The sequence below is a fragment of the Gilbertella persicaria genome (genome assembly GCF_025201335.1).
Source record: "Gilbertella persicaria strain CBS 190.32 chromosome Unknown B0P05scaffold_15, whole genome shotgun sequence".
NCBI lineage: Eukaryota > Fungi > Mucoromycota > Mucoromycetes > Mucorales > Choanephoraceae > Gilbertella > Gilbertella persicaria.
Genome location: NW_026251976.1, coordinates 236,937 through 262,189, shown reverse-complemented (window position 1 = coordinate 262,189; position 25,253 = coordinate 236,937). Strand labels below are relative to the sequence as shown.

Genomic DNA, 25,253 nt, shown 5'->3' with positions numbered 1-25,253 from the left:
CCGCGGATTTGATTGGTTCGAACTCACTCAAGCAGCCTGCTCTTAAAGGCTCAATCTTCATCTTGTTTTTTTTGTAAATAAATATAATTTTCTCAGACATTATTTTTCTTTTTCTCTTTCTTCTCTTTGTTCAACATGACAGATATACTCCCTTCTTCTTCTTCAGCCTCTTCAGTTATCAGTGCACCTAGAAAATACCGTTTTGCAACAGAAGTTGTGACAGTAGACAATTCAGACGACCCACACCATGCTGCTTCAGTACCAATTTATCAAACGGCTACATTTAAACAAACGGGCGCAACTGCTTCTGGAGAATATGATTATTCCCGTAGTGGAAATCCTACTCGTACTCATATAGGTTAGTAGAAACACACTGATTTGAAGCCTATAGACTAACATCAAACAGAAAACCATATGGCTAAAATTATGGGTGCTGAAAGAGCACTTGTAGTCACAAGTGGTATGGGCGCATTAGATGTCATTACTCGTCTTGTGAGCTCCGGCGAAGAAATCATTGCTGGTGATGATTTGTACGGCGGCACGAACCGTCTTTTAAGCTTCTTGGCTAAATCTCAAAATGTCAAGACACATCATGTGGATACAACAAAATCAGAATCTGTTTTGCCATATCTTTCTGACAAGACTCGTTTAGTCTTACTTGAATCTCCTACCAATCCTTTGATCAAAATCACAGATATCCCTACCATTTCCAAATACGTACATGAACGTTGTCCTAATGCTTTGGTGGTGGTGGACAATACCATGATGTCACCTTATCTACAAAGACCATTGGAATTAGGCGCTGATATCTCTTATCATTCAGGCACCAAATACTTGTCTGGTCACCATGACTTGATGGCTGGTGTCATTGGTGCCAAAGATGCTTCTGTGGGTGAACAACTCTATTATGTGATCAATTCTACTGGTTGTGGTCTAAGTCCTTTTGATTCTTGGTTATTGTTGCGTGGTGTCAAGACATTAGCTGTTCGTATGGATAAGCAACAAGCTAGTTGTATTCGTATTGCCAACTACTTGGAAGAAAACAGATTTAAGGTGCATTATCCTGGTTTGCGCTCACACCCTCAATATGATTTGCATAACTCCATGTCTTCAGGCCCAGGTGCTGTCTTGAGTTTTGAAACAGGTGATATTGGTATTTCCGAACGTATTGTAGAAGGAACCAAATTATGGAGCATTAGTGTTTCATTTGGTTGCGTCAATTCCTTAATTAGTATGCCTTGCCGTATGTCACACGCTTCTATTCCTGCACAAATTCGTGCAGAACGTCAATTACCAGAAGATTTGATTCGTCTATGTGTTGGTATTGAAGACGTGGAAGACCTCTTAGAAGATTTACAACAAGCTTTACATAGTGCTGGTGCTTTGTCTGCCAAGCAGTAATTTTCTGTTATTTATTGTATACATTCTATTTCTCTTGTAAAAAAAAAAAATACACATAATACGCTATTTTCTTTATTACACAGAAGTCTTTATTCTATACCCATTCAGTAACATCTTTTTCTCTCCAAGTGTTTGTATTGTATTTAATCAAAAATCTATCGTTGTGATCTATACAAATAAGGCCTTTTGTATGATAACTTGTTTCTCCACGCAGTACTTTTTCTGCCTTTATTCTTATCTTGCGATACTGTAGAGCCATCTTTAAGCGATCCATAGCATCTCGATCAATACCGTCTATCACTGTCGTTTGAGCCCAATCTTTTGTTTTGGCTTCATATTCAGCTACTGTATCCCAATAGAGCTTAGCACGAGGATCATCTGTTATAATCTGGCCAGGAATAGATTCTCTATTTGATGGTAGGTCATCGATACAAGGTTTATCTTTGTTGCCAGTAATGATGATAGGCAAGCTATCCTCATCCACATACTTCTCAAGCTCTTCCGTCGTTTTTGTAAAAAGAATTTTGCTTGCAACAACAGGATCCAAGATAGGTGTAATCAAATTCCAGACTAATGGATGAGTTAATGTGCCTCAATATCAGAACTTACTTGTTGAAAACACCCAAGGGGCTTTGTGAACGCAGCATAAGCCTAGTGTCTCAGGATAATAGGCTTGAAAGCAACCTACAAGAAATTTAACTGCCTCAAAATCCTACATAAGAAGTAAGCCAAGATAGTTCCATACTAACTTAGTTACCATATTAGATAGAGTGAAATTCTCTAGGTTGAACACAATGCAGACAGTATCCACAGGATAATCGCAAATAGTACGAGAAGTTTCCATAATATAAACAGTCAGCAATTTAATCACTTCTAAAGGCTGATTGTCTTTGGTGTGCACTTGAACATTCACAAAACTACATGCATTAACGAACCTAACGGTTCTGAAATTACTTACCAAACACCACGGCCTCTTCTATCAGGGCCACCCAGAGTGACGAGTTTGCGGTCCAATTGGTCTTTAAAGGCTATACCTAAACCTTCTTTGGCCTTTTCTAATGCTTCAATAAGACCTGTTTCACCAAGCGCAATAATTTCATCAATACGCATATGAATTCGCCAACGAAGTGTGTTTACCAACATGCAATAAGCAGCATCTGTATCCCAATTACGAGCACGCAAAAATCTCAATACAATGGAATCAGGGTTACTTGTAGTCACTAAACCCCAAAATGACGTGTGGAGCAATTTTCCTGGAATGAGAGGTAATGCTTTGCCCAAAGATAATTCTGTCCAGCGAGGGTCAGAAGTGACACCCAAAAAGTATTGTTGAACAGGTTCTTCTTTTTTAGACCCTAAACTAAACAAGCTCCCACTTTTTTTAGGCTTAGTTTCTTGTTGTTTAGGTAATTGAATTTCTTCCCCTGGTTGCTCAAATAAGATCAAAAGACGAGACCAAATATCTTTTAATTTGCTCACTTGTTCTTCAGTAAGATTGCCTGCATACCCGGGCTTACGGTTTTCAAGTGAGAGTTCAGTGGGGAACACGATGGTACTCATCTTGATAGTGTTTTATACTTAAAAGAAAAAAAGGGAACTGAATGTAATTACAAAATTAGAGATTGGATGAGATATTAAAAAAAATCTTACCCAATTATTTCTTAATTGCATCGCAGAAGGGCAAATGCTTGAATCTTAAATTCTTCAGTTTCATATTGACTGATTTTAGACTGAGAGAAGTGGAGTATAGGTATCCCAAGAAGGCACAAGGTCAGCACAGATAGTCTTATTGTAAGAGATGAGAGGGCATCCCGAGACTTGGTTGATCGACCATGCTTTACAGAGACACATTCAAGATTGACACACATCAAGCTAACCTTTGTTGATCTCTTGATCGCCTTTTCATTCTTCTCTTCAACAAAACAAAGACGCTCTAAATACTCAAAACAATAGATGCATGTCTGTGAAGTCTTGTATTTATCAGTAACACAGACATCGCCTTTTTTCCACGCATCTCTTCGAGCCATTTTCCATCATACAGTGCTTCCACTGCCATTTGGACACTTTTTTGAAATCATTGGTCATTTTTTAAAAGTTTATAAGGGCATTTCATTTTGACACTTTTCAAACTGATTTGCTGAATGCTGAATAATATTTTCAAGATGAACAATTGGTACAGCTTCACTAGCCTCAATTATTCTAGTAGTAAGAGTTTCTATATTACTAAGCTTGGTTCGTCTTACTTTAGCTTTTATGATGGACCAGAATTGTTCGATTGAACCCATAATTATGCAGCAAGGTTACACCTCAGTGTATCTTCCACCTTACTCATCCGAATTAAGTCCAAGTTTTCTACTGCGTTTTGGGTTGTTGCCGTAGAATCTTCATCAAAAAAATTGATTAAATGAGTTTTATGGGTTTCATTTAGCTTACTGACCGGTATATTAAGTGTTTTATTGGGTGTTTTTTTAACCGGGTTTTTTCTAAGGTCTTCCTTTGTATGTCTTTTTCCATTTGCGAGCAGTGCCATAATTGACATTGGCTGCTAGGGCTGCTTGCGTTGACTTCATAAGCTTTTCCTTCAAAAAATAAAACTAACACTCACAATCTTCGAGTGTATAGACATTATATTGAAAAACTCTCTCCTTCTTGAGTTCAGCCTCTTTCATCTCAGTGTCGGCTGAAGATCTTGCTTCAACCTAAACTTCTTGGTTTTTGATATACTTTCGAAGATTTGTCAAACCCGTTAAGGGAAATGATTTATCTTCAAAGTAACTCGGTGCTTCCTGAAATTGCTCGTCAATATGTCACCAGTGCCGTTTTCATAGAAAAAGTGAGTGTTTATATTATGACTTCTTGCAAAAGTAGGATGGAATTTACAAAAATTGACTAAACAAATAGTCCAAATGACTGTAATTAGAGCATTTTGATGTTTTCGGTAATTACATTATGCTGAGTTTAATTCATCTGTCAAAGAGGAAGACATGATTGGCTAGACAAGAATAATGCAATAGACTCTTTATATAAAAGTTGACATTTATTTAAATCAAATGCGCGTATTGAACACTTTCGAGAGTTTTACTAGTTTTTCCTGTACAATAGTTTTGTCACAATTGCTTTTCAGCAGTTCAAATAATCCTTGTAAAGCTACGGCAATGCTTAGAATAGTTGCTTGCCAAGTTTTAGCACTTACCTTGTTGACTCTTTTTGTCTAAAAACATGATCAACATGTCTAACCGCTTCACTTGAGAAAGACCTTGAAGGACATAAAAAATATCTTGCGGAGACTTTTCTTTTGTATATTTAGTCTCTAGTAAATCAATCATCTTCTCAAATTGATCTGATTCCAGAGAAGATTTGAATAAAGTAACATAGGAAGATGGCTGGATCGTCTAGCGTATGCTATAAGTAAATTGACTTAAGCATGCATATGTGCTTACTTGAAAATATTGGTATAAAACATCATCCCCTCTTGCTTTGTATGTCTTCCAGTCTCTTTCAAACTCAAAGTTGGTACGTGGGCTTGTGAATTTAATTGGGGTAGTGGATTTTGATGGGACTATCGTCTCCTTTTTTTCTACGATTGGCTTCTTCTCAACAGGCTCAATTGTCTTGGTAGGTTGCTTTGTTTCAACAACTGGTTTGATGAGAGGTGTATTTTTTGATTTAGGATAAGCCTCGTCTATAACATTGATAGGCAATCGACGTTTTTCTTCTTTTTCTACAAATGACACTTTCTTTACTGGTTTTTCTTTAGGTAATTTCCTCAATTCATCCAAAATCGATTTGTTGTTTGGCTCAATTGCTAGTCCCTTTTCGAAATCTTCGTTTTTGTTAGATACAATATACACAAGCCATAAAACTACCTTTTCTTGCTTCTTCTATTCTGCCCAATTCACGTAATGCGATACCTCTTCTCCAAAGCGCCTTTACATTCTTAGGTTGAAGTTCGAGTCCGCGTGTACAATCTTTCTCTGCTTCCAAAAAACTAGGGTGAATCAGCATTTCTCTCTTTACATAAGCAGACATTCTTACCTGTTTATTTTGAGATAAGCCATAGCACGATTGACGAAATAGACAGGCACAGTAGGATCTAGATCGATGGCTTTTCCATAGCATGCAATAGCGTTTTTGAAGTCTTTTTTAGCAAAATAATCATTGCCCTTTATGAAAACGTGCATAAGTCTCTCCAGCCGGAATATATCTATCTCTTACCTTTGCTTTCTCGGCCTCGGCTGTTGTTAGGTCTAAAGATGTATTATGAGGAGTAGGCTAGTACAGTCAGTATAATAAAGATGATAAAAAAATAAAAACTCATACTTTTTTCAAAGAAAGTACTTGCAAACCAACAGGTTTGGTATCTTCAAGCATGATCTCTGTTGACTTTCGAATAGGTGGCAGGCCCTAAACATAAAATAAATAACATGCATATCAATCAGTGATAAGTTACTTGGTCGTGCACTAGTTTTCTTCTAGAAGCAGCATTATCTTTTGCATTGATATCTTCTTGCCAAGCCAGCAAGTCGTTCCAAAGTGTCGAGTTGCTTGTTTTAGACATGTTTCGCGATAAAAGAAATAAAGAGAAATAAAAAGACAAGTCACTGTGGTAAGTCTGATTTACCCAAAGTAGATAGGGTGTCTGAAGGGTACATAGCTTTAGAGAACATAGAATAGTAATCTTCTTATGATTCATCTCACATATTTCACAAAGTGACTTTGACTTATTTTTGTTTATTCAATGTGATCTCTTTGGTGAAAAAAAGGTAAAATCTTCTGGAGAGGGAGATCTCTTGCGCGCATTAATGATGCCATTGAAACTAATTGAAGAACTAGACGCTGCTTTAGCAGAGGAGATAGTATCCTGAAGCTCCACAAGTTTATCCTAATGTTGTGTGAGAGTAAAGTAATCAGTATGTTTTGTGTTGAACTAACTAAAACCCCCTTTATGTACCTTCCATTTAAAAAGACTAATTAAGGTATCCTTAAAATTTCTGATTTGATTAGTATGTGTTGGAATATGAAGAGTTGAATTAAGATTGACTAGATATACACCATTAACTCTTTGCATCTGCAGAATGTAACCATCAAACCCTATAGAACACATTTGTTCGTAAGTATGAGTTTAAACGCTTTTGCCCCTTTCAGAAGCAGTCGATATTTACCACGCCAGTCCATAATGTCAATGGATAGTGATTGCAATTCAGGGAGGGAGATATCTAATTCAACAATTTTCTTCAAAATGCATTTTGAGACACGGAGGTTTTTTGTTTGTTGACAAAGTAAGGTCTCTACTGATACATTCTTTTTCTTCCACTCAGTAGAGCAAAGCTCCATCTTGTGCTTCTGATCAACAACCATCAAATCTATTTTTCTGCCATATATACGTTTACTTTGTACACCGAATTCCTTCTTGAGTAATGCAAGAGCGTTCTTGGTTGCTTGACAGACACCATCCCCACTAACATAATTTAGAATTCTAAATTTTTCACAACAATAGAAGGTGACATATACCTTCTTAATTTTAAACCTTGAGTACCGCGAATGACAATGCTGATGATGGGGTTAAACACCCGATAATCACCAATCAACATTTTCGCTTTTTGAGCAATATTCTCGATATTTTGTACACCTGTGTGAGTATACTCAGGGCTCGTATATTGTCATAGATAACACAAGAGATGTGTCTATCTACCACCTTATTCCTCTGAATTAAATCCTGTAGAATAATTCAGGTCGGTCGTTGAGAGTAAACTGAAGAGACATCAAGTTTTTCTACAAGATCGTATCGCTGAAGCGTGCAACTAAAATTATCTTTATGACTTCGATAGACATCCTCATTCGCGCTTAGAAGATTGTTTGAATAAAAGAAAAAACTATTCAAGTCCCTTTCTATTAACCAAGTTCTTTTCATACTTCTGGCATAGTATTAGCTAGTCAGCATCAGGAAGTATGCATGAATGAAGCTTTCATAAAGTATAGTTGAGCCTATGTGAAAAATCCGATACAAGTAATTTTAGAATCCGATAAAAAAAAGAATTCAACATACGATAAGTAGATGCTTATAAGCAAAGAAAAAAAAGAAAAAAAACTCCTTTTCTTCTTCTCACTTTCTTTCTTTCATATGAACACACAACGTATATTTGATAGTGATTTGAGTCACGACGCTCACGCACCTGCTTCTACTTATTACACCACGGGTGATAATGCTAGGCAAAGAACAAGAACCTATACGGTAAGTTTCTTGATGATATGCATCTATTCATCATTTTATAGAGAGGTCACCATGGTACCCAAGCTACAGGATCAAGTCTTGAAGGCACTCGCAGAAGACGTGCTTCACATGGCAAGTCCAATATAAAGATAAAACAAGTTGATATTAATCTGTTGATCAGACGATAAAAATAAAGCGCGCCGATTTCTCATTGACGTTGAAGAAACCCAACGTAAAATTCTAGAACAAGAAGACACAGATGGTGATTTTCAAATTACGATCAATGATCTTGGTCCCAAAACTATGTCTTTAGGTACTGCTGATTCTGGTGGTTACCGTAAGATTGACATTCGTGGTACTTATATGCTTTCCAACTTGTTGCAAGAACTGGCATTAGCCAATGATTATGGCAGGAAACACATTGTATTGGATGAAGCACGTCTGAACGAGAATCCTGTTGATCGTTTATCTCGTATGATCAAGTACAATTTTTGGGATGGATTAACGCGTCGTATTGATGCTGATTCCTTGGAAGTGATTTGTCCTGATCCTAAAAATAGATCTTCAAATAAGAACCCTCGTATTTATGTCCCTTATGATGATAAAGAAGCTTATGAATTTTACAAACAAGCAAGTGAACTGCGTAAACATATGCAGTTGGAAGTCGAGTATTTGCCTAAGGAAATCACAGCTGAATACACAAAGAGCATCAATGATCTTCCTGGTCTATTAACATTGGCTATGCGTAAAATCAAGGATGATCAAGGTCACGATACATATATTGGAGAACCTTTTGTTGTTCCAGGGGGTCGTTTTAACGAAATGTATGGCTGGGATTCTTATTTCACAGCCTTGGGTTTGCTTGAAGATGGTCGCTTAGAACTTGTACGTAGCATGGTTGAAAATTTTGCCTATCAAATCAAACATTACGGCAAAATTTTGAATGCCAATCGATCTTACTATCTTTCTCGCTCACAACCTCCTTTTTTGACGGATATGGTGCTCCAGGTCTATGAAAGACTACACCCTGATGACGAAAAAGAAAACAAAGCTTGGTTACGTCGTATCATGAAATCCTGCATTAAAGAGTATTGGGATGTTTGGATGTCCGAACCAAGATTGGATAAAAAGACGATGCTTTCTCGATATCGTCCTGATGGTGCTGGTATTCCCCCTGAGACAGAAGCGTCTCACTTTGTGCATGTGATTGAGCCCTTTGCAGCCAAACATCATCTCTCTATAGACGAATTTAATCAGAAATACAATGATGGTGAAATCAAAGAACCTGAACTAGACGAGTACTTCTTGCACGACCGTGCTGTTCGAGAATCAGGTCATGATACAACCTATCGATTCGAAAAAGTGTGTGCTAACTTAGCCACCATTGATCTCAATTCGCTTCTGTACAAGTACGAAATGGACATTGCGGATGTTATTTGTGATCATTTAGACGATGATTTGGAAGACTTTAACGGTGTAAAACAAAAAGCAGAGGATTGGTTAGAAAGAGCAAAACAAAGACGCGAACGTATCGATAAGTATCTATGGAACGAAAAAGAATCTCTTTATTTTGATTACGATACAGTCAAGGAAGAACAAGCGACGTATGAGAGTGTCACTGGTTTCTGGGCACTATGGGCTGGTTGTGCTAGTCAACATCAAGCACAAGAAATGGTCAAACACTCCCTTTCCAAGTTTGAAATGATGGGTGGTCTTGTTTCTGGTACAGAAGAGTCGCGTGGTACTATTTCTTTGGAACGACCTAACCGACAATGGGACTTCCCCTTTGGTTGGGCTCCTCATCAGATATTGACATGGATTGGTCTAGACAAATACGGCATGAGAGACACTGCTGCAAGATTAGCTTATCGTTGGTTATTTACGCAAGTATTTTGTTTATAATACATATAAGGCTAACATCTTTATAGTATCACCAAGGGATTTGTTGATTTTAATGGTGTCGTTCCCGAGAAGTTTGATGTGGTTAGTTTATCCCACAAAGTAGAAGTGGAGTACGGCAATGTGGGTATTGATTTTAAGTGTGTACCGCGCGAAGGATTTGGCTGGATGAATGCTTCTTATCAAGTGGGCCTTAGTTATTTAAGTACACAGATGCGTCGTGCATTAGGCGCGTGTACATTACCTGACTTACTGTTTGAAAAGGCCATGATTCGTGAACATCGTATGCTAGGCATGACACCTGAAGAAGAAGCTGCTGCTAACCTTCGTCGCCGTACTTCTACTATGGCTGCTAGAGCAATTACTCGCAATGGTAGTATTAGTGCTGCTGTCACACGTATTTCTCTATCGGATGGACCCAATAATGCATCGCACTTTTAGTTTGAATAATAATAATAAAAAATACCATCACGATTATCTCAAGTGTAACAACCTGTGTAGTAATCAAAACATCATCATCAAATAACTGCTTCATTGTTTTATTCAGAGGGATTACAATTTAGAAATACGTTCACTTTTAAGCAATTCAAGTACTTTGACAGCTGAACCCCAACTTGATTGGTAGCCTAGACAGATATAAATATCCAAAAGAGAAATAGATTGCGTCGTACTTACCACCCGAACTATGGCCATAATTGTGGCACAAGATCACTTGTTCACCAGTAGAGCGACCTTTGTTAACCGTGAGTTTAAATGTTTGTTTAGATCTACTTACGTCTTATTTCTTTTTCAAGTCGAATACCATCTTTACGGCCTGGTCTAAATCCAACATTGACTGAGACAATGTCAAAATGATCTACACCTTTACCATGTGTCAATTCAGGGTTTAATCGATACACACGCTCAAGAATGTCTTTGGTAATAGCATCGTCGGGTGATGTTTGTGTGTTGTTGCGGTCTACCGTGCCACCACAAATAACATTGCCATCATCTCGAGGGATAATATAAGTCCAGCGATTCTCAGCATCAATATAATGTTGAGTCTACACATACATTAGCCATGGTTAATCACAATTGACTTACCTTGATATGAGGTGCTCGAACAAGTACAGTCTGCCCGCGTATAGGATACATGGTATGGTCCTTAACATCTTCAAGATAATAAGAGCCTAAACCAGTGCAATTAATGACAGCATAAGCATCCTTGTATTCTTCAATGACTTGTTGAACACTTTTAAATGATTTTCTGTCAATCTGGCCACCTAAACTTCTCAAAATCTTTACCAAGTATTGCAAGTATTTAGGTACATTGGCAGTGACTATCATGACAGAGTGAGTATTTCCTTGGACAGATTGTATATCTATAGTTACAAGTTTCAAAGGTATAGCCATAAACTGTACCAGGAATCAATTGGTCTTGAGGGATTTCCTCGACCTATGAATCGCATATAAGTACATCTGGTTGCATAAAGACATACAAACATTTCGATATATTTTGCGAACGCAGTACATATCTTCCCCAGGAGTACCGGGTTCTTCAGAGTATTTGACACCACGACAATACATGACATGGGCCTCAGGTTCTTCATCTGCCAATCGCTTAAATTCCTTCATAGTATATGCATCAATCTCTATAGTGAACATAAGCCAATCTTCTATGTATTTATGTATAGATGATTTACCTTGAGAGCGAGTATCATCTTGTTTAGCAAAAGTAAGAATAGATGCTCCTGCCCAAGGAGAAGTATATTCGGATGAAATATCTCCAGGTAAATGTTTGCCTACAACCCTCACATTTTTATGTCCATTTCTTAAAAGAGTAATGGCAGTAGACAGGCCACTAACACCAGCCCCTAGCCAAACGGTTCATTTAAATGTGTCATCATTGCATATGTTATTTACCAAGTACAATGATATTTCTCGTCATAAAGAAAGAAGAAATCACATATCTTTTCTCACGCATGGATTAAAATAACGGGTAAACTGAGTTTTTTTTTTTTAGAAGACATTACAAACTATGAGTCAAAATAGATCATCTTTTCTATCTCCTTCTTTATGCTGATATAGAACATAAAGAAAGGGTAGGGTTGATAGACATAGTAAGCAATAAATTTGTATGTGCATGAAAAAAAAGGCAGATCTGAGTATATCGGACCGGAATTGTTCGAGCTGCGTTTCTATTGTTGATTGGCCCATGCTCATTGTCAGGGGGGTTGGTTGGTTTGAGAGTCTTAGAGAAACAAACCTTTGCATCCCTTTTTTTTTTTATCCACATCCATCCATCTACCCAAAACCCTCTAATCCATCTCAAAGGTATGTCGCTACATTCGCTACTTGTGCAACTTCTTTCTGTCGATTCTCTCCTACAATTCAATGACACCTTTTTGTCTGTCATATTCGACTAAGATACGCGTCTCTTTTTTATTGCACAATCTTGGGTGTTTGGCAGCAATCTCAACTGTGATAACTTCCTCTCCTCTTCCTTGTACAACAAAGAATATTATTGGTCGAATTGAAGCGAGGAGGACGATTAGAATTTTGTTGTAGATAGATTTATAAAACATGTTTTTACTTACACCTATATATTTCAGTATTTAAAAATGTCTGCTGCTGACCACGCTGACGATCTTATTGATTACGAAGAAGAAGACGAACAAACCCTTCAACAAGAAGCTACTGCTCAACAAGGTGATTCCTTGGCTGTTGACGAAGATGACAAAAAAGACAAGAAAGGTTCCTATGTTGGTATCCACTCGACAGGTTTCCGTGATTTCTTGTTGAAGCCTGAACTCTTGAGAAGTATTGTTGACTGTGGTTTCGAACACCCTTCTGAAGGTAATTCACAAGCACCACCCACAGTGTATTAAAAAGTCCATAGTCCAACAAGAATGTATTCCTCAATCTATCTTGGGTATGGATGTTCTCTGTCAAGCCAAGTCTGGTATGGGTAAGACTGCTGTCTTTGTGCTTGCTACCCTTCAACAACTTGAGCCTATCAATGGTGAAGTCTCTGTGATTGTCCTCTGTCATACGCGTGAATTGGCTTTCCAGATCAAGAACGAATATGCTCGTTTCAGCAAATACTTGCCTGACATTCGCACTGAAGTATTCTATGGTGGCGTTCCTATGACAAAGGATGTTGAAATCCTTAAGGATAAGGCTAGATGTCCTCATATCCTTGTGGGTACACCTGGTCGTGTTTTGGCCTTGGTGCGTGACAAGCATCTCAAGTTGGGTGCTGTCAAGCACTTTGTTTTAGATGAATGTGATAAAATGTTGGAACAATTAGATATGCGTCGTGATGTACAAGACATTTTCCGTGCTACTCCTCACCACAAACAAGTCATGATGTTCTCTGCCACACTTGCTAAAGAAATGCGTCCTGTCTGTAAGAAATTCATGCAAAATCCATTAGAAATCTATGTCGATGATGAAGCCAAATTGACATTACACGGTCTTCAACAGTTCTACATCAAGTTGGAAGAGAAAGAAAAGAACCGTAAACTCAATGATTTGTTGGATACATTAGAATTCAACCAAGTCTGCATCTTTGTTCGCTCTGTTGCCCGTGCCAATGAACTTAACCGTATCTTGTCTGACTGTAATTTCCCCAGTATCTGTATTCACTCACAAATGAGTCAAGAAGAGCGTATTAAACGTTACAAGTCATTCAAGGACTTTGAAAAGCGTATCATGGTAGCCACAGATATCTTTGGTCGTGGTATTGATATTGAACGTGTCAATATTGTCATCAATTATGATATGCCTGACAGTGCTGATTCTTACTTGCACCGTGTGGGTCGTGCTGGTCGTTTTGGTACAAAGGGTTTAGGTATTACTTTTGTCTCTGATGAAAAAGACACTGTTGTCTTGAACGACGTCCAAAGCAGATTCGAAATCAACATTTCACCACTTCCTGAAGAAGTTGATATCAACACTTACATGACCTCTTAAATTATTAGTATTCATTCCATTTTCAATCATCGCGTCCGTATAATATCCTCTTCATATCAATCTCTTTTTCTTACAATGAAAATGAAATAAAATCAGTCTCCATTTCTTCTTTGATTACTCGTAAATCTGATAAACACTGTGTTTCTCTTGCATTTTAGATCAACAGAATGTGCCAATTTTACATGGAATGACGGAGATCAAAGGGACCAAGTATCTTTTTAATATGTGCATAAGCAATTCGGTAATACATTACCTAGGTAACCAGGCAAATAGATGTTTAACATGAAAAAAGACGTGTCTTCTTCTATTTCATAGGCATATAAAGATAGCATAAAGTCTGTCTATACATGCATAAATGCTCTAAATACCTACACACAGTGTTTACTATCATATAGGATACCTTTGGAATTGATTTGGGCGAGAAAAAGCGACTCGTGAATTCTAGCCATTTTAGCCTCGAATCCAAAGAGTGCTAGTCGTGAAAATATTCGACTTGACAACTCTTTGACCTTCTTTTGGATGCTAACAAACAAGGAATGGAGCTACTGACAAGATTAAATACTCAAAATGCGCGTCAAGCGTTCTAGTTTTTGGTGAATGTGTTTGCGTGCTGATCGTACTGTGAAAATGATGAGATGTGAGTGAAAAACCTTTGTCTATTTGCTGCGTTTTTTACACCAATAAAATCAGAAAGCAACAATTTACAGCTCTTGTCATTATTTCCCGAAATTATTGGCACACTTTTTTTTTTTTTTTTTTACAAATAAACACCACCATGGATTTTTTTATGAAAAGAGTGATAACGTGTAACCAGGAGCCCTAAGTTTCCTTTTTTGGAATTTTCGAAGAAAAAGTGGGAAGAAGTTTTAAAAAATTGGAGATGCAAAATAGGTTTATTGAATCAAAAAATATTAGCTAGCTTGGCTAGTGCAAGGCTCTGGATGCTATGCTAAGTTAGAATGGCCTAGGAAGCCAGGTAGACGAGCAGTCAGACTTTAATGGCCACTGCTCATCCACCCTGCTTCTCTTACCCTCTACTCTAACCTAGTATCCAGAGGCTTGCACTAGCCAGTTATCGTGGCCCAATATCAACGGAGCATTGCATACCCATTGATTCTTGCAGGAAAAGCGAGATCTATATTAAAAGAGTTTTAACAATAAAGTACTTTATAGTATGAAGTCGTACTTACATTGCTTTTGATGTTTATTCTGTGGTAGAAAAGCACACTACAGAAGTTCAAAAAGTATTGTTAGTGTCTCAATATCTCCAGTAGTATGAATTCTTTTTGTATATTACTTATAATTTGAGTCTTCATGTTAGCTTTTCATTATCTGAATAAACAAAAGCTTCATAGGCTAAACTTGAATGAATAAAAAGTAGATAAGCATTAGAAAATAGTTAACTTGCCTTTCATTAAGTTTATTATTCAAGCACAAGTAAGTACAGCCATAATGTTATATAAAGCAAACTGGTTGTAATATATTGATAAAGGAAGGAAGAAAAAAAGGAAGAAATTCTCAAGTGCCAAGAATATTAAAATTAAGCATAAAAGACGTGCTACAACAATATATTACCTTCATCCTTTTCTTTCCAATAAATCAACTTGGTTATATAGAAATGTAAAGACCTCGAAAAAGACAACGAATTGTTCGACCCACTGAGCCTGGTATCAGTGTTTTCAGCGTAATGTCTAGCCAATCTACTACAGAGAAATGTCGGCTTTGCGATCGAAATATCACTAGAAGCAACAACTTGAAGAGACATCTTACTAAACAACACAATGTTCACCAAAATCGAGTTTCTAATTTTTTCAGTGAAGCAGAAGACAATGAACAGAAGGAGGATGATCAGCAAGAGGAAGACTCAGATGATCTGATTGAAAGCGATTTTGAGGAGACTCAAGAGGAGCAGTATGATTCTGAAAACGCCTTGTATTATTTGTTAAGAGACAGGCAAAAAGTTGCTGGTGATGTTGATGAGGAACAAGCAGATCAGGATATTAGCATGATAGAGTCTGTAATCAACGAGCAATCAGAATGGAATCACCTCAAAAGTGCAACATTTCCTTTTGCAAATATTGAAAGCATGATCATGCACGCACTCGTAGAAGGTGACAATGACAGATGTCTGAAGAGCGTCTCAAGATGGAAGAACACTTCGTCTTCTAAGACTTGACGCTTTGATGCGTTATCAGACACGTTTGATGAACCAAATGCATATAATTCCTTCTAAGACTGTCAATATTGAGGCTAAAAACAACAATTCTGTGGAGGCCTATGTTAACTTGCCATCTGAGCATTTGAAGCTGTTGGTAGCAAACCCCAAAAAAGGTGAAAGGATCTTTTCTTTGCCTTCGTTGACCGTAGCCTTGTCAACTCGGGGGGTTTTTTTTCACTCTTAATGATGCCAATCAGTTGATCTTCTTGTCAGAAATTCATACACAGTTGCTTTCAACAGTACAATTTATAAAAAAGCTTGTCGAAGACAACAGTGGCATCGATAAATTCTACAAAGCGAGGATTTCTCCAATAGTACTTTTCACCGATGATACAAGTGGTAACAGCAGCAAGCAGTTCAACATGTACGAATCTTGGTCAATGCGCTGTGCTTCTTTATTCTTTAAGGAACGCTTTTCTCTGGAAAATATTCATTTTCTTGGTGCTATACTAGACAAATACAAGTCTTCAAAGGGATTTAATTGTAAATTCACTAGAAAACTCCAGCACTGTGGCTCTTTCCTTGGTAGAGATTACAAAGTTCTTCTGCAAGTTCTTCCGGTTATTTTGGTAACTGAATTTACTGAAGCTAGCTTAAACTTAGCCAAGGTCATTCCCTATTTCTTGAAATTAGGCAAACCCTGCTCATTGATTTTTGTCCGTAAAATCAGTGATCAATTCGATGACTATTTACGACAAGTTGATGATACAGTAAAAGAGTTGCTCTTGTCTTTTTGCCAGTACGATTTGACCTGTACTACTAAAAATCACAAAGGATATATTGGAAAACTCAGGGTTCATTTTCTCTCTCATATTGCTGAAGATATTCAACGTTTTGGAGCTGCATTAAACCTTGAAAAAGGGGAACAGTTTAACGAAAATATCTGTGAACACATCTTTCACACCAACAAAAACCACGTGCCGAAACAAATTGCAATTAAGTTTGGCAAACAAGAAGTAATGCGGCATATTGTTGACAGTGGTCCTTGGATGGATAACAGCAGCAGACGAGTGAAAGCCGGACTCGACGTTTTATTGTTTGTCGAAGAGAACGCTCACGATCTTTTTGGCGGAACAACAGAATTCATAAAAAAACAACGAGAGCGATTTCCCTGTGCTTCAACAAAAAGGCCTCTGACAACTCCTCCCTGCGCTTCGTAGACCGTTTTGAGAATGATCTAGTTACCCATTTTGTTATATGACAAGCTTCAAGCGAAGATTTATCAAGAAGCATTCTGAGGGAAAAGATCTCTACTATGGTCAGCCATATTGATGAGCTGACAGTTGACTATATCCTGGATATGCGCACCAAAGATGAAGAGTATCACTACATCAACCTAAGAAAGTTTGGTAGCTATTGAGATTTACGCAATAAGTTGCACCTCATTTAATTCTATACCCTGCCTTATGCTCTATGTTATGCTCTACGTTATGCTGTACCTTATGCTCTATTTTTATGCCCTATTCTATGTTCCATTTTATGCTCTATATTTATGATTTGATTTAACATTTTTCTTTACTTCAATAAAATAAACATCTATTATGACTTTTTACAAGCCTTGAGAAAACATTTTAGCAAATCTGCATGCTCTGATTAACTAGGATGCCACCTTATAATTTCGTGATAACTCTCCCAGATCATTCTCAATGAAATCAATTTGATTTTTGCTATCCCAAAACAAAGTCTGATTTCTAGCTTCTTCTTACATTTATTGGTTTGATTTTGCAGTTTTTTATTTTCAATGACCATCATGGGGGACTCCCCATCATTTCATCCAATAAAACCGCTCAAAAATCAAAATCTTTCATAATAAAACTCGAAAAAAGATGTCTACGAAATTGAAATTCAATATAGTTTATATCATCTGAGCTGTTGGTAGAAATTGGTTGAGCAGCTTCGCAGGCGTTAGTCAAATGCAACTAGAGCTGTGTGCTTGTTTCATTTACAGGCTTTGTTACCTACTGATTTGGATTAAAATTTGCGCTTAAAGAAGAACAACAAAGTATTAGCAAGTTCTTTGAAGGCTTTTCAAACATCAACGGCTTTTTGATCTCCGACTATGTGTTCTGTGTGCATGATACTTTGATGCATTCAAAATGTGCCAAGACAAAAAGATAGCGAGCAAGTCTACGAACAAAAGTTGTAGGCTAAGTAGATCACTATTTGAGAATGTAAAGAAAAAAGTAGGATCAGTATGAGAATCACATACATAAGTTCAATATAAGCATGTAGCACGGCCAAATGATATTATCTTTCGCTTTTTTGCTCACTAATTACACTATGAAATGCCTCTATTTCTAGTTTTCAGCGTTTTTTAACACTTTAGAAAGACTGATTGACAGCATATTCTATATGATATTTAGAGCAAAAACGCTCAAAACACAACTTAACCATGTCAATCTTTGATGGATCATTGCTCGACAACCAGATCATCAAAACAACCCAGAAATCGAATGGTACCATTGGTTTGGCTTTTGGGTGAATTTCATTTTTTGACCGATGTGGGATCCACGGAAGTTCGTGAAGATGAAAAAACAAACTCGATCAAGAATTTTTTGGAATGACCCTAATGTAGGTCTGATACAACCGGAATCAGATAAGTCCATCTCTAGATACTTTTGATGAAAAGAAAGCCAGTTTACTAAGCTAAGAAAGTCGACTTAATTTGAGCATTGCCTTCAAATCTGCATTCAAAGCTCATTGTACACTGTAATTACATGTATAAAAGAGGCTCTTTTCAATAGATATCGGTTAGTAATTAGATATTTATATATGTACCATTCAATAAGCAGGGCGTACTTGAGTAAGTTTTGCTATAATAGTTGACCTTGAAAAGGTCAAGAAGAGCATATTTGGACATAGCATGTCTATCAAAGTCAAAGTACGCGGAGTTGGATCTGCGTATGATATATATATATATATAAAAGCGCAACCAAATATTGAATGCTTTGTTCTTTTTATGGCTCAACAACAAAAACATCTTGACCAATTCTATTCCTTACTTAATCAATATAAACGAACAGCGCTTCCCGATGCCGAAACTACTGATCTTGCATCTACACTTGAATTATTGGAAACAATAGATCATGTTAAAACTATATCTGATCAAGTACGATGTTTATTCTTTTGATGCATATACTTATCTCTTCATGTGTTTAGCAAGCTATAGATATTCTTGTGCTGGGATGCAAATCAGTGGATCATCAAAACGCATTAGCTCGATCCTTTTGTCGATTCATGTATAATGCATGCTCAAAACAAGTAAGTAAAAAAAAAAACTATTTTGAATATCCAGATGCTCAATCCTCCATATAGATTCGAATCACTAGTTTCAGGGCTGCTCAGTTTGACGTCTGCATTAAATACGTGTTGGATGGATTAGAGACGATTGAGGAGCATCATGATCACAAAGTGGACTTATTGCGTGCGCTTAGCGCACTTGTATTTGAAAATGTTCATCATACTCAACGTACAGCAACTCGTCTTTCCAACACTCTGTTATTATTAGGTCATCGCAATTGTAAACCATTGGAAGTACGCCGCATGGCTATTAATTGTATTGGAAACACATTTGCTAGTCCAGTAGCAGGTACAAAGCTACAAGATCATATACAGGAATTTTATGCATGTCTCTTGAGTCATTTGGGCGTGACAGACAAGAACACGTACACTTTGGATTTAGCAGACACAGCCATACGTAGAATTGCCAGCTCAACATTACGTGCATTACAATTCTTGTTAACTCAAGACAAAGCATTAGTGACTCATCCCTTATGTGATATCACTGAAATTCTTTATACGTTTATCTTTATGCATGTCAATGTACAGTCTTATTCGGCAGGCATGCCTATCCCTGCAAGCACAAGAAGAAACCGTGTACTGTCTCAACCTTCTGCTCGACCCTTACAACTCTCTTGGCGAGTCCCTCTTCAACAGAAATCCATTTCTTTAGTGACAAGTTCAGAGTCCGAATTATCCGATTCTTCTATGCTGACTGAACTATCACCTAGAAGACAGCGAGATAACGCCAAGATTAGGATCAATGCCTTACTTTGTTTGTCTGCTATTGCCATGGTAAGTGAAGACAGAGTCAATAGACAACTAAGATATAACGATAGACATCGCCCAAAGCCCTTTATCCGCATTGGCATAAATTTATGCCTGATACATTTTCCATCTTTCTAGCCAACAACATCAACCATACAGATCAGCAGTTGCCGCCACTGCTTAAATCAGACAATCAACCTTATTCTCTGTTTACTATCTTATTATATGATCCTATAGTGAATGTACGTACCACTGTTTGCCATACGTTGATAGCCATGTTGAGTGGATCCAAACAATACTTGAGTTTAGCTTCCGAAAGGTAAAAAAAAAAAACATGTATTTTATACTTAATGACATTAGCGATAAGCACACGTCTTCATTTACTTCTTTATCTGAAAACCTTGGTTCCATTATTCATGATATACATCAAGGTATAATATATGCATTTAACAAGGAACCATCTGTGCAAGTCTTGAATTTGATGATGCGAGTGACAATGGTGCTTGTCGAGAATTGTTCTTATGAAAGACTATCCAAAGAGCATTTACCTAGCTTATACAAGGCTATTGCTCCTCATTGGAAAGAGCCAGGTAGATAAACATATGAGACAGATATACTTATCTCATCATCATTATCAAATTTAGCTTTACATAGTGCTATTCTAAAGGCTCTATCAGCTATATTTCAAATACATCAAGACAACCTCAAGCCTTTGATTCAAACTGATTTAATACCTACTTTATTACTTCCAGCCCTTGCCTTTGATGTTCAAGAAGAAGTATGGGATACATGTAGTGTCTTGACAAAGACGTATACTGTAGAGACAGTACCATATCTATGGGATCAAATGACAAAGGACAATACACCTATTCCTATTTGTGCTGCTAGTCTAAAATACATAGCATCCTATGCTAGTGTGATGCAATATGAAGACAATGATGTGGCATGGTGGCAAACACAGATCAATACGTATTTACAACAAGCAGCTTCCAATCCATCTGAGTCAGTTAGGACAGCTGCATGTGATTGCTTTGCAAGTCTATCGACAGAGATATTTGAGAAGTTTCATGTAATGTATGCTAGTGTAGAAAGAAGGACTGATGTGTGTATGATAGTTTCAATACCAAAGACTGGCTGTAACCTTGTTACTTTCACTTGCTCAAGATACAAAGATGCATGTCAAAGCAGCGGCTTGTAGAGCATTAGGTGTGTTTGTGTTATTTCCATCCTTGAGAGAAGATCCCTTGTTTATGTCTGATATGATCAAGGCCATTCTATTGCACAAAGAAGACAAGACTATCTTAGTACGTGTTCGTATCAGTTGGTCTATTGCCAACTTATGTGATGCACTGGTATTAGAAAGGTATACATGACTGTGTGATAAGATATTAACTTGTCTAGTGTCCATCCTGATTTCGAATTACGTGAATATATGGATACACCAGAATGGATTGATATTCTGAATATTTCTATTGCTGCTCTAGATCATGAAAAACTCAAGTCAAATGCTGTGAGAGCCATAGGCAGTCTGTTGAGACTGACACCTCAACCCTACTATGCCAATACACGCATTATGGCTTTAGTCAAACAAGCAGTGCATGGCTTAATCAAACATATTGAATCAGGATTGCTCAAGACAAGATGGAATGCTTGTCATGCAACCAGCAATATGCTGTCTAATCCATTCTTTCCTATTGGCTATATAGAGGGAGGTGGTCTTTATCCATGGACACATACACTCTATACTGCTTTGATGCATGCTTTAGTGGCATGCAAGAATTTCAAAGTCAGAATCAATGCCTGCCGTGCTTTAACTGCACCAGAAAAACAAATACAGTATGGGGATAAACTGGATGTGATCATTCAGAGTATGATAGAAGCATGGGATATTTGTCAACAACATACAGACTGTAAAGAAATGAAATATAAACAACAATTAGAACAACAGGCAAGTAAGCTTATTTTAGAATTGAGATAACACCTAGATATAGATCATAGACTCATTGAAACGCATACAAGACTGGATACCAATTCACTTGAAAGACCAAGTGAATCATATGATGCATTCATTTTCACATGCCAATAAATAAAATATCTCTTTTTTCTTTCTTTTTTTTTTCTTTCTTTCTTTATCCTCTCTTTATCCATGCCAACTGTATTCTCTAAACTGGCTTTTGAGGAATGGCGACTGTGGTTTGTGCCATATACGAAGCGTATATTAAAGAATTATGGTGTCTATAAACCATGGATACAAAAGTCCATCTTTATCTTTTTCCTAATAAGAGCCGTGTTGTCTATGCGAAATTTAATGAAGGCGTTTAAAAAGAGTCAACCGATCAAAAAGAATAAAAAAGCAGAGGTACATTATACAGACAATTTCATATCGCTCATCCCAATCATAGGTGAATATGACTTTTTTTAAACAGTTCTTCAAAATACTCAAAATTGTCATGCCTGGTCTTCGCTCCAAAGAGTTTTGGTTGTTGATGGTGCATTCAGGATTCTTGGGTAAGACAAAAGTAGACGACATACGAATGACTAATAAGTTAGTATTTAGAACTGTCTTGTCTGTCTATATTGCTTCTTTAGATGGTAGAATTGTAAGTGCACTTGTCAGGGGTCAAGCAAGAGAATTTATGCTCGGTATTGGATGGTGGATGACTGTAGCTATTCCTGCTACTTACACAAATAGCATGGTAAGTGTGTCCCTACTTATACATTGGACTGAACTGTCTTTTTAGCTGAGCTACATGCAGAGTAAACTGGCTATTCAATTCCGTACTCGTCTAACCACCTATATCCACAACCAATACTTGACCGATATGACTTTTTATGCCGTTGGTAACCTAGATGACCGTATCAAAAACGCCGATCAATGCATCACAGTCGACACCATGAAATTCTCCAACTCATTAGCCGAACTCTATTCCAACTTGGCTAAACCTATACTAGATGTCTTTATCTATAATTATCAATTGACACGCACAGTAGGATTTGAAGCTGTTTTTTTAGGTTCATTGATTATCAATGCTTCTTCTGTCATGATGCGTAAATACACACCTTCTTTTGGTAACATGGTGGCTGAAGAACAAAAGCTTGAAGGTGAATTTCGTTTCCGTCATTCTCGTTTGATTGAGAATGCAGAAGAAGTGGCCTTGTTGGATGGTCAAGCCATAGAGAAGACTGAATTAGACAAGAGCTATTATCGGCTTATTAAGCATGTGAATCGCATCTTTCGGTTACGTGTGCCTCATGGTATGTTGGAGGACTTTGTGATCAAGTATTTCTGGGGTGCTTGTGGTCTTGTGTTGTGTTCCGTACCTGTGTTCTTTACTCTGCCTAGCTTAGATAACATGGATCTTGGTGGCCGTACCAAAGGGTTTGTGACCAATCGTCGTCTTCTCTTGAGTTCGTCTGATGCTGTGGGTCGTATCATGTATGCCTATAAAGAAATCACAGAACTAGCAGGTTACACTAGCCGAGTAAGATACTGCTTGACACTCGCATGATACTCATCTCAACTTGTTTATTAGGTCAATGATCTCTTACAGGTCTTTGAAGATGTCAAGGCAGGCCATTATCAAAAGAATCTTGTTTCTTCCCGTTCCATTGAACTCAATGCTGAGAAAATCAAAGGTCGTGGTGAAGTAGTTCAAAGTGAGATCATTGAATTTGATCATGTGCCTATTGTGAGTCCTAATGGTGATGTACTTGTGCCTCAACTTACGTTTCATGTGAAGCCTGGTGTAAGTGGTTCAGTAGAAATGAAGAGCTCATCATCAATCCCATAGATGCATTTGTTGATTGTGGGTCCAAATGGCTGTGGTAAATCTTCTTTGTTTCGTATCTTGGGTGGATTATGGCCTGTCTATGGTGGCACTGTCTATCGTCCAAGTCATCGTGATATCTTTTATATTCCTCAAAGACCTTATCTCTCTTTAGGCACACTTCGAGACCAGTAAGTGAATCTGAACCAGCTTGATTAACATGACATGTTAGAATTCTTTATCCTGACACACTTCAAGACATGAAGAACAAACAAGTAACAGACCAAGACCTGCTGGATATCCTTAAAGTAGTTCAAATTGAGCATGTCGTTGAAAGAGAAGGTGGTTGGGATACAGAAAAGGAATGGACGTTAGCCTTGTCGGGTGGTGATAAACAACGAGTAAACACAAATCGTCTTTATTGAGCTGCATAATAACTATACTATAGATTGCCATGGCTCGCTTATTTTACCATGCACCTCGTTATGCTATTTTGGATGAATGTACAAGTGCAGTCAGTATGGACATTGAGAAGATTATGTACACACATGCTACTGCATTGGGTATCTCTCTTTTGACTGTCTCTCATCGACCTTCTTTATGGCAATACCATAACTTCATTTTACAGTATGATGGACAAGGTGGTTATGTATTCACTAAATTGGATGCTCAAAAGAGATTAGCACTTCAAGAAGAAAAGAATGCTGTAAGTCAACCTATCAATCATAATCAAGTGTTTAACTTTGACTAGATTGAAGCCAAATTACTCGAAATACCTAAATTACAAGCACGTATTCAAGAATTATCTGAATTAAAGCAATAAAGCCTCCTTAATAATCAAAAACACAATCAAATTCAATGCTGATTTAAACAGGTCTTTTTTTCTTTCTTTCTTTATTCTTTTTTTTTTCTCTTTTCTTTTCTTTATGGCTACTGAAATGACTATTATTTATACAGAAACACATCTTACAAGTGATCCTGAATTCTATCAAGATTCAGCTATATTTCAAATTGCTTTATCAACCATCACATTTTATTGCCATATCCACCGAGAAGAGAACATTGAGTATATCAAGACCAATCGAATCCGCACAGGCGACATTATTCGACTCTATGGTGTGTTGATTACTGAGCCTAAACAATACATCAAAATCTCTTCGTTGGCATTAATCACATTCTCAAAACCAGGCAAGAAACGCAAGATGGATGAAATCTTGACGGATCCTTTTGTTTGGTTTGCGGAAAATGAAGAAAGATCCATGCCAACTAAAAGTCTGACACCTATGTCGATGTCTCCTTTGGATGCTACTTGTACACTCAAGAAATTCGAGCATTATATTGAATTCTCAGGTAGTTTTTATCATTATTTTTTTTTTCTATATGGTCAAGCACAATTTGTGTGTCTGCATGTCACTCAAAATACAAACGAGTGTCATAAAAGCAATGTCAAGCATGAATTAGAAGTATGTCAGCAACAAAATGCTCGAGAGTTGAATGGGTTAATAACAGATATCTATCAAACTGCAACTGAAGTGGCCAAACGAGGATTGAGCAAGTTGTTTGTGCTTTCGTTTGTTAACAAGGCTACTCTGTTTATAGATAAAATAAACGATTTGCTCAAGACATGCGATGTACCAGTGCCTGAGGGACTCGAGATTGATCAACGGGTTCCTTTACCTAGTGACATTTACCATTTCTATATATGGAATTGCTCCTAGTGGCTTATGTGTTCATGTAGAAAGGCAAAATAAATCAT

General features: G+C 37.4%; 16 protein-coding genes across 16 annotated transcripts; 10 read left to right on the top strand and 6 right to left on the bottom strand.

The window, feature by feature from the left end:
* Window positions 1-135: 135 nt before the first annotated feature.
* B0P05DRAFT_467956 (cystathionine beta-lyase) lies at window positions 136-1,401 on the top strand (the record flags this gene model as incomplete). The annotated part of the gene is made up of 2 exons (XM_051574403.1): window positions 136-358; window positions 407-1,401. 2 exons carry the CDS (start codon window positions 136-138, stop codon window positions 1,399-1,401), a joined length of 1,218 nt encoding a protein of 405 aa, XP_051435890.1.
* Window positions 1,376-3,034, bottom strand: B0P05DRAFT_537581 (CRAL-TRIO domain-containing protein). The gene is made up of 4 exons (XM_051577747.1): window positions 2,360-3,034; window positions 2,159-2,318; window positions 2,011-2,113; window positions 1,376-1,971 (listed from the first exon to the last, which is right to left on the bottom strand). Exons 1-4 carry the CDS (start codon window positions 2,959-2,961, stop codon window positions 1,496-1,498), a joined length of 1,341 nt encoding a protein of 446 aa, XP_051435889.1. The 5' UTR covers window positions 2,962-3,034; the 3' UTR covers window positions 1,376-1,495.
* Window positions 2,835-3,525, bottom strand: B0P05DRAFT_58077 (uncharacterized protein). The gene has a single exon (XM_051582042.1). It carries the CDS (start codon window positions 3,426-3,428, stop codon window positions 3,063-3,065), a length of 366 nt encoding a protein of 121 aa, XP_051435888.1. The 5' UTR covers window positions 3,429-3,525; the 3' UTR covers window positions 2,835-3,062.
* On the bottom strand, window positions 3,498-3,686 carry B0P05DRAFT_468253 (uncharacterized protein; the record flags this gene model as incomplete). Its single annotated transcript, XM_051574421.1, has 1 exon — window positions 3,498-3,686. One exon carries the CDS (start codon window positions 3,684-3,686, stop codon window positions 3,498-3,500), a length of 189 nt encoding a protein of 62 aa, XP_051435887.1.
* A 707-nt stretch (window positions 3,687-4,393) lies between these two features.
* On the bottom strand, window positions 4,394-5,987 carry B0P05DRAFT_537577 (uncharacterized protein). The gene is made up of 8 exons (XM_051577746.1): window positions 5,852-5,987; window positions 5,722-5,805; window positions 5,617-5,673; window positions 5,437-5,564; window positions 5,268-5,389; window positions 4,842-5,224; window positions 4,595-4,793; window positions 4,394-4,548 (listed from the first exon to the last, which is right to left on the bottom strand). Exons 1-8 carry the CDS (start codon window positions 5,957-5,959, stop codon window positions 4,448-4,450), a joined length of 1,182 nt encoding a protein of 393 aa, XP_051435886.1. The 5' UTR covers window positions 5,960-5,987; the 3' UTR covers window positions 4,394-4,447.
* Window positions 5,988-6,045: 58 nt separating this feature from the next.
* Window positions 6,046-7,489, bottom strand: B0P05DRAFT_537574 (uncharacterized protein). Its single transcript, XM_051577745.1, has 4 exons — window positions 6,913-7,489; window positions 6,564-6,859; window positions 6,353-6,492; window positions 6,046-6,283 (listed from the first exon to the last, which is right to left on the bottom strand). The coding sequence occupies exons 1-4, from the start codon at window positions 6,990-6,992 to the stop codon at window positions 6,137-6,139; spliced, it is 663 nt and encodes a 220-aa protein (XP_051435885.1). The 5' UTR covers window positions 6,993-7,489; the 3' UTR covers window positions 6,046-6,136.
* Window positions 7,490-10,033, top strand: B0P05DRAFT_537567 (trehalase-domain-containing protein). The gene is made up of 4 exons (XM_051577744.1): window positions 7,490-7,633; window positions 7,675-7,744; window positions 7,794-9,495; window positions 9,541-10,033. Exons 1-4 carry the CDS (start codon window positions 7,523-7,525, stop codon window positions 9,950-9,952), a joined length of 2,295 nt encoding a protein of 764 aa, XP_051435884.1. The 5' UTR covers window positions 7,490-7,522; the 3' UTR covers window positions 9,953-10,033.
* On the bottom strand, window positions 10,023-11,782 carry B0P05DRAFT_537562 (uncharacterized protein). Its single transcript, XM_051577743.1, has 8 exons — window positions 11,414-11,782; window positions 11,194-11,364; window positions 10,994-11,142; window positions 10,883-10,946; window positions 10,595-10,830; window positions 10,287-10,554; window positions 10,187-10,243; window positions 10,023-10,137 (listed from the first exon to the last, which is right to left on the bottom strand). The coding sequence occupies exons 1-8, from the start codon at window positions 11,472-11,474 to the stop codon at window positions 10,064-10,066; spliced, it is 1,080 nt and encodes a 359-aa protein (XP_051435883.1). The 5' UTR covers window positions 11,475-11,782; the 3' UTR covers window positions 10,023-10,063.
* A 329-nt stretch (window positions 11,783-12,111) lies between these two features.
* On the top strand, window positions 12,112-13,465 carry B0P05DRAFT_586234 (ATP-dependent RNA helicase uap56; the record flags this gene model as incomplete). Its single annotated transcript, XM_051582495.1, has 2 exons — window positions 12,112-12,346; window positions 12,390-13,465. 2 exons carry the CDS (start codon window positions 12,112-12,114, stop codon window positions 13,463-13,465), a joined length of 1,311 nt encoding a protein of 436 aa, XP_051435882.1.
* A 1,687-nt stretch (window positions 13,466-15,152) lies between these two features.
* B0P05DRAFT_570805 (uncharacterized protein) lies at window positions 15,153-15,641 on the top strand (the record flags this gene model as incomplete). Its single annotated transcript, XM_051581338.1, has 1 exon — window positions 15,153-15,641. The coding sequence occupies one exon, from the start codon at window positions 15,153-15,155 to the stop codon at window positions 15,639-15,641; it is 489 nt and encodes a 162-aa protein (XP_051435881.1).
* A 404-nt stretch (window positions 15,642-16,045) lies between these two features.
* On the top strand, window positions 16,046-16,843 carry B0P05DRAFT_570804 (uncharacterized protein; the record flags this gene model as incomplete). The annotated part of the gene is made up of 1 exon (XM_051581337.1): window positions 16,046-16,843. The coding sequence occupies one exon, from the start codon at window positions 16,046-16,048 to the stop codon at window positions 16,841-16,843; it is 798 nt and encodes a 265-aa protein (XP_051435880.1).
* Window positions 16,844-18,642: 1,799 nt separating this feature from the next.
* Window positions 18,643-20,053, top strand: B0P05DRAFT_578753 (uncharacterized protein; the record flags this gene model as incomplete). Its single annotated transcript, XM_051581882.1, has 4 exons — window positions 18,643-18,792; window positions 18,843-18,944; window positions 18,999-19,757; window positions 19,802-20,053. The coding sequence occupies 4 exons, from the start codon at window positions 18,643-18,645 to the stop codon at window positions 20,051-20,053; spliced, it is 1,263 nt and encodes a 420-aa protein (XP_051435879.1).
* Window positions 20,054-20,577: 524 nt separating this feature from the next.
* On the top strand, window positions 20,578-21,708 carry B0P05DRAFT_578752 (armadillo-type protein; the record flags this gene model as incomplete). Its single annotated transcript, XM_051581881.1, has 3 exons — window positions 20,578-20,799; window positions 20,846-21,093; window positions 21,132-21,708. 3 exons carry the CDS (start codon window positions 20,578-20,580, stop codon window positions 21,706-21,708), a joined length of 1,047 nt encoding a protein of 348 aa, XP_051435878.1.
* Window positions 21,709-21,842: 134 nt separating this feature from the next.
* On the top strand, window positions 21,843-22,802 carry B0P05DRAFT_57452 (ABC transporter transmembrane region 2-domain-containing protein). Its single transcript, XM_051581568.1, has 2 exons — window positions 21,843-22,089; window positions 22,133-22,802. Exons 1-2 carry the CDS (start codon window positions 21,877-21,879, stop codon window positions 22,469-22,471), a joined length of 552 nt encoding a protein of 183 aa, XP_051435877.1. The 5' UTR covers window positions 21,843-21,876; the 3' UTR covers window positions 22,472-22,802.
* On the top strand, window positions 22,553-24,320 carry B0P05DRAFT_468167 (ABC transporter transmembrane region 2-domain-containing protein; the record flags this gene model as incomplete). Its single annotated transcript, XM_051574415.1, has 6 exons — window positions 22,553-23,212; window positions 23,264-23,476; window positions 23,522-23,688; window positions 23,730-23,898; window positions 23,946-24,203; window positions 24,249-24,320. 6 exons carry the CDS (start codon window positions 22,553-22,555, stop codon window positions 24,318-24,320), a joined length of 1,539 nt encoding a protein of 512 aa, XP_051435876.1.
* On the top strand, window positions 24,257-25,250 carry B0P05DRAFT_57475 (uncharacterized protein). The gene is made up of 2 exons (XM_051581589.1): window positions 24,257-24,371; window positions 24,455-25,250. Exon 2 carries the CDS (start codon window positions 24,700-24,702, stop codon window positions 25,213-25,215), a length of 516 nt encoding a protein of 171 aa, XP_051435875.1. The 5' UTR covers window positions 24,257-24,371; window positions 24,455-24,699; the 3' UTR covers window positions 25,216-25,250.
* Window positions 25,251-25,253: the final 3 nt, after the last annotated feature.

Bases quoted from the DNA above. Each gene is read 5' to 3' on its own strand.
- B0P05DRAFT_537581 (XM_051577747.1), bottom strand. From the start codon at position 2,961: ATGAGTACCATCGTGTTCCCCACTGAACTCTCACTTGAAAACCGTAAG. The intron at 2,319-2,359 runs GTAAGTAATTTC...TAATGCATGTAG, and splicing joins AGAAGAGGCCGTGGTGTTTG to TTTTGTGAATGTTCAAGTGC. The intron at 1,972-2,010 runs GTAAGTTCTGAT...CTCATCCATTAG, and splicing joins CCCTTGGGTGTTTTCAACAA to TCTGGAATTTGATTACACCT.
- B0P05DRAFT_58077 (XM_051582042.1), bottom strand. From the start codon at position 3,428: ATGGCTCGAAGAGATGCGTGGAAAAAAGGCGATGTCTGTGTTACTGAT.
- B0P05DRAFT_537577 (XM_051577746.1), bottom strand. From the start codon at position 5,959: ATGTCTAAAACAAGCAACTCGACACTTTGGAACGACTTGCTGGCTTGG. The intron at 4,794-4,841 runs GTAAGCACATAT...AGCATACGCTAG, and splicing joins TTTTATACCAATATTTTCAA to ACGATCCAGCCATCTTCCTA. The intron at 4,549-4,594 runs GTAAGTGCTAAA...GCATTGCCGTAG, and splicing joins AGACAAAAAGAGTCAACAAG to CTTTACAAGGATTATTTGAA.
- B0P05DRAFT_537574 (XM_051577745.1), bottom strand. From the start codon at position 6,992: ATGTTGATTGGTGATTATCGGGTGTTTAACCCCATCATCAGCATTGTC. The intron at 6,860-6,912 runs GTATATGTCACC...AAATTATGTTAG, and splicing joins CAAGGTTTAAAATTAAGAAG to TGGGGATGGTGTCTGTCAAG. The intron at 6,493-6,563 runs GTAAATATCGAC...TGTGTTCTATAG, and splicing joins TGACATTATGGACTGGCGTG to GGTTTGATGGTTACATTCTG.
- B0P05DRAFT_537567 (XM_051577744.1), top strand. From the start codon at position 7,523: ATGAACACACAACGTATATTTGATAGTGATTTGAGTCACGACGCTCAC. The intron at 7,634-7,674 runs GTAAGTTTCTTG...ATCATTTTATAG, and splicing joins AAAGAACAAGAACCTATACG to AGAGGTCACCATGGTACCCA. The intron at 7,745-7,793 runs GCAAGTCCAATA...TCTGTTGATCAG, and splicing joins CAGAAGACGTGCTTCACATG to ACGATAAAAATAAAGCGCGC.
- B0P05DRAFT_537562 (XM_051577743.1), bottom strand. From the start codon at position 11,474: ATGCGTGAGAAAAGATATGTGATTTCTTCTTTCTTTATGACGAGAAAT. The intron at 10,831-10,882 runs GTAACTATAGAT...CTGTCATGATAG, and splicing joins TGGCTATACCTTTGAAACTT to TCACTGCCAATGTACCTAAA. The intron at 10,138-10,186 runs GTAAGTACGACG...ATATCTGTCTAG, and splicing joins TTATGGCCATAGTTCGGGTG to GCTACCAATCAAGTTGGGGT.
- B0P05DRAFT_57452 (XM_051581568.1), top strand. From the start codon at position 21,877: ATGCCAACTGTATTCTCTAAACTGGCTTTTGAGGAATGGCGACTGTGG. The intron at 22,090-22,132 runs GTACATTATACA...TCCCAATCATAG, and splicing joins AAAAGAATAAAAAAGCAGAG to GTGAATATGACTTTTTTTAA.
- B0P05DRAFT_57475 (XM_051581589.1), top strand. From the start codon at position 24,700: ATGGATGAAATCTTGACGGATCCTTTTGTTTGGTTTGCGGAAAATGAA.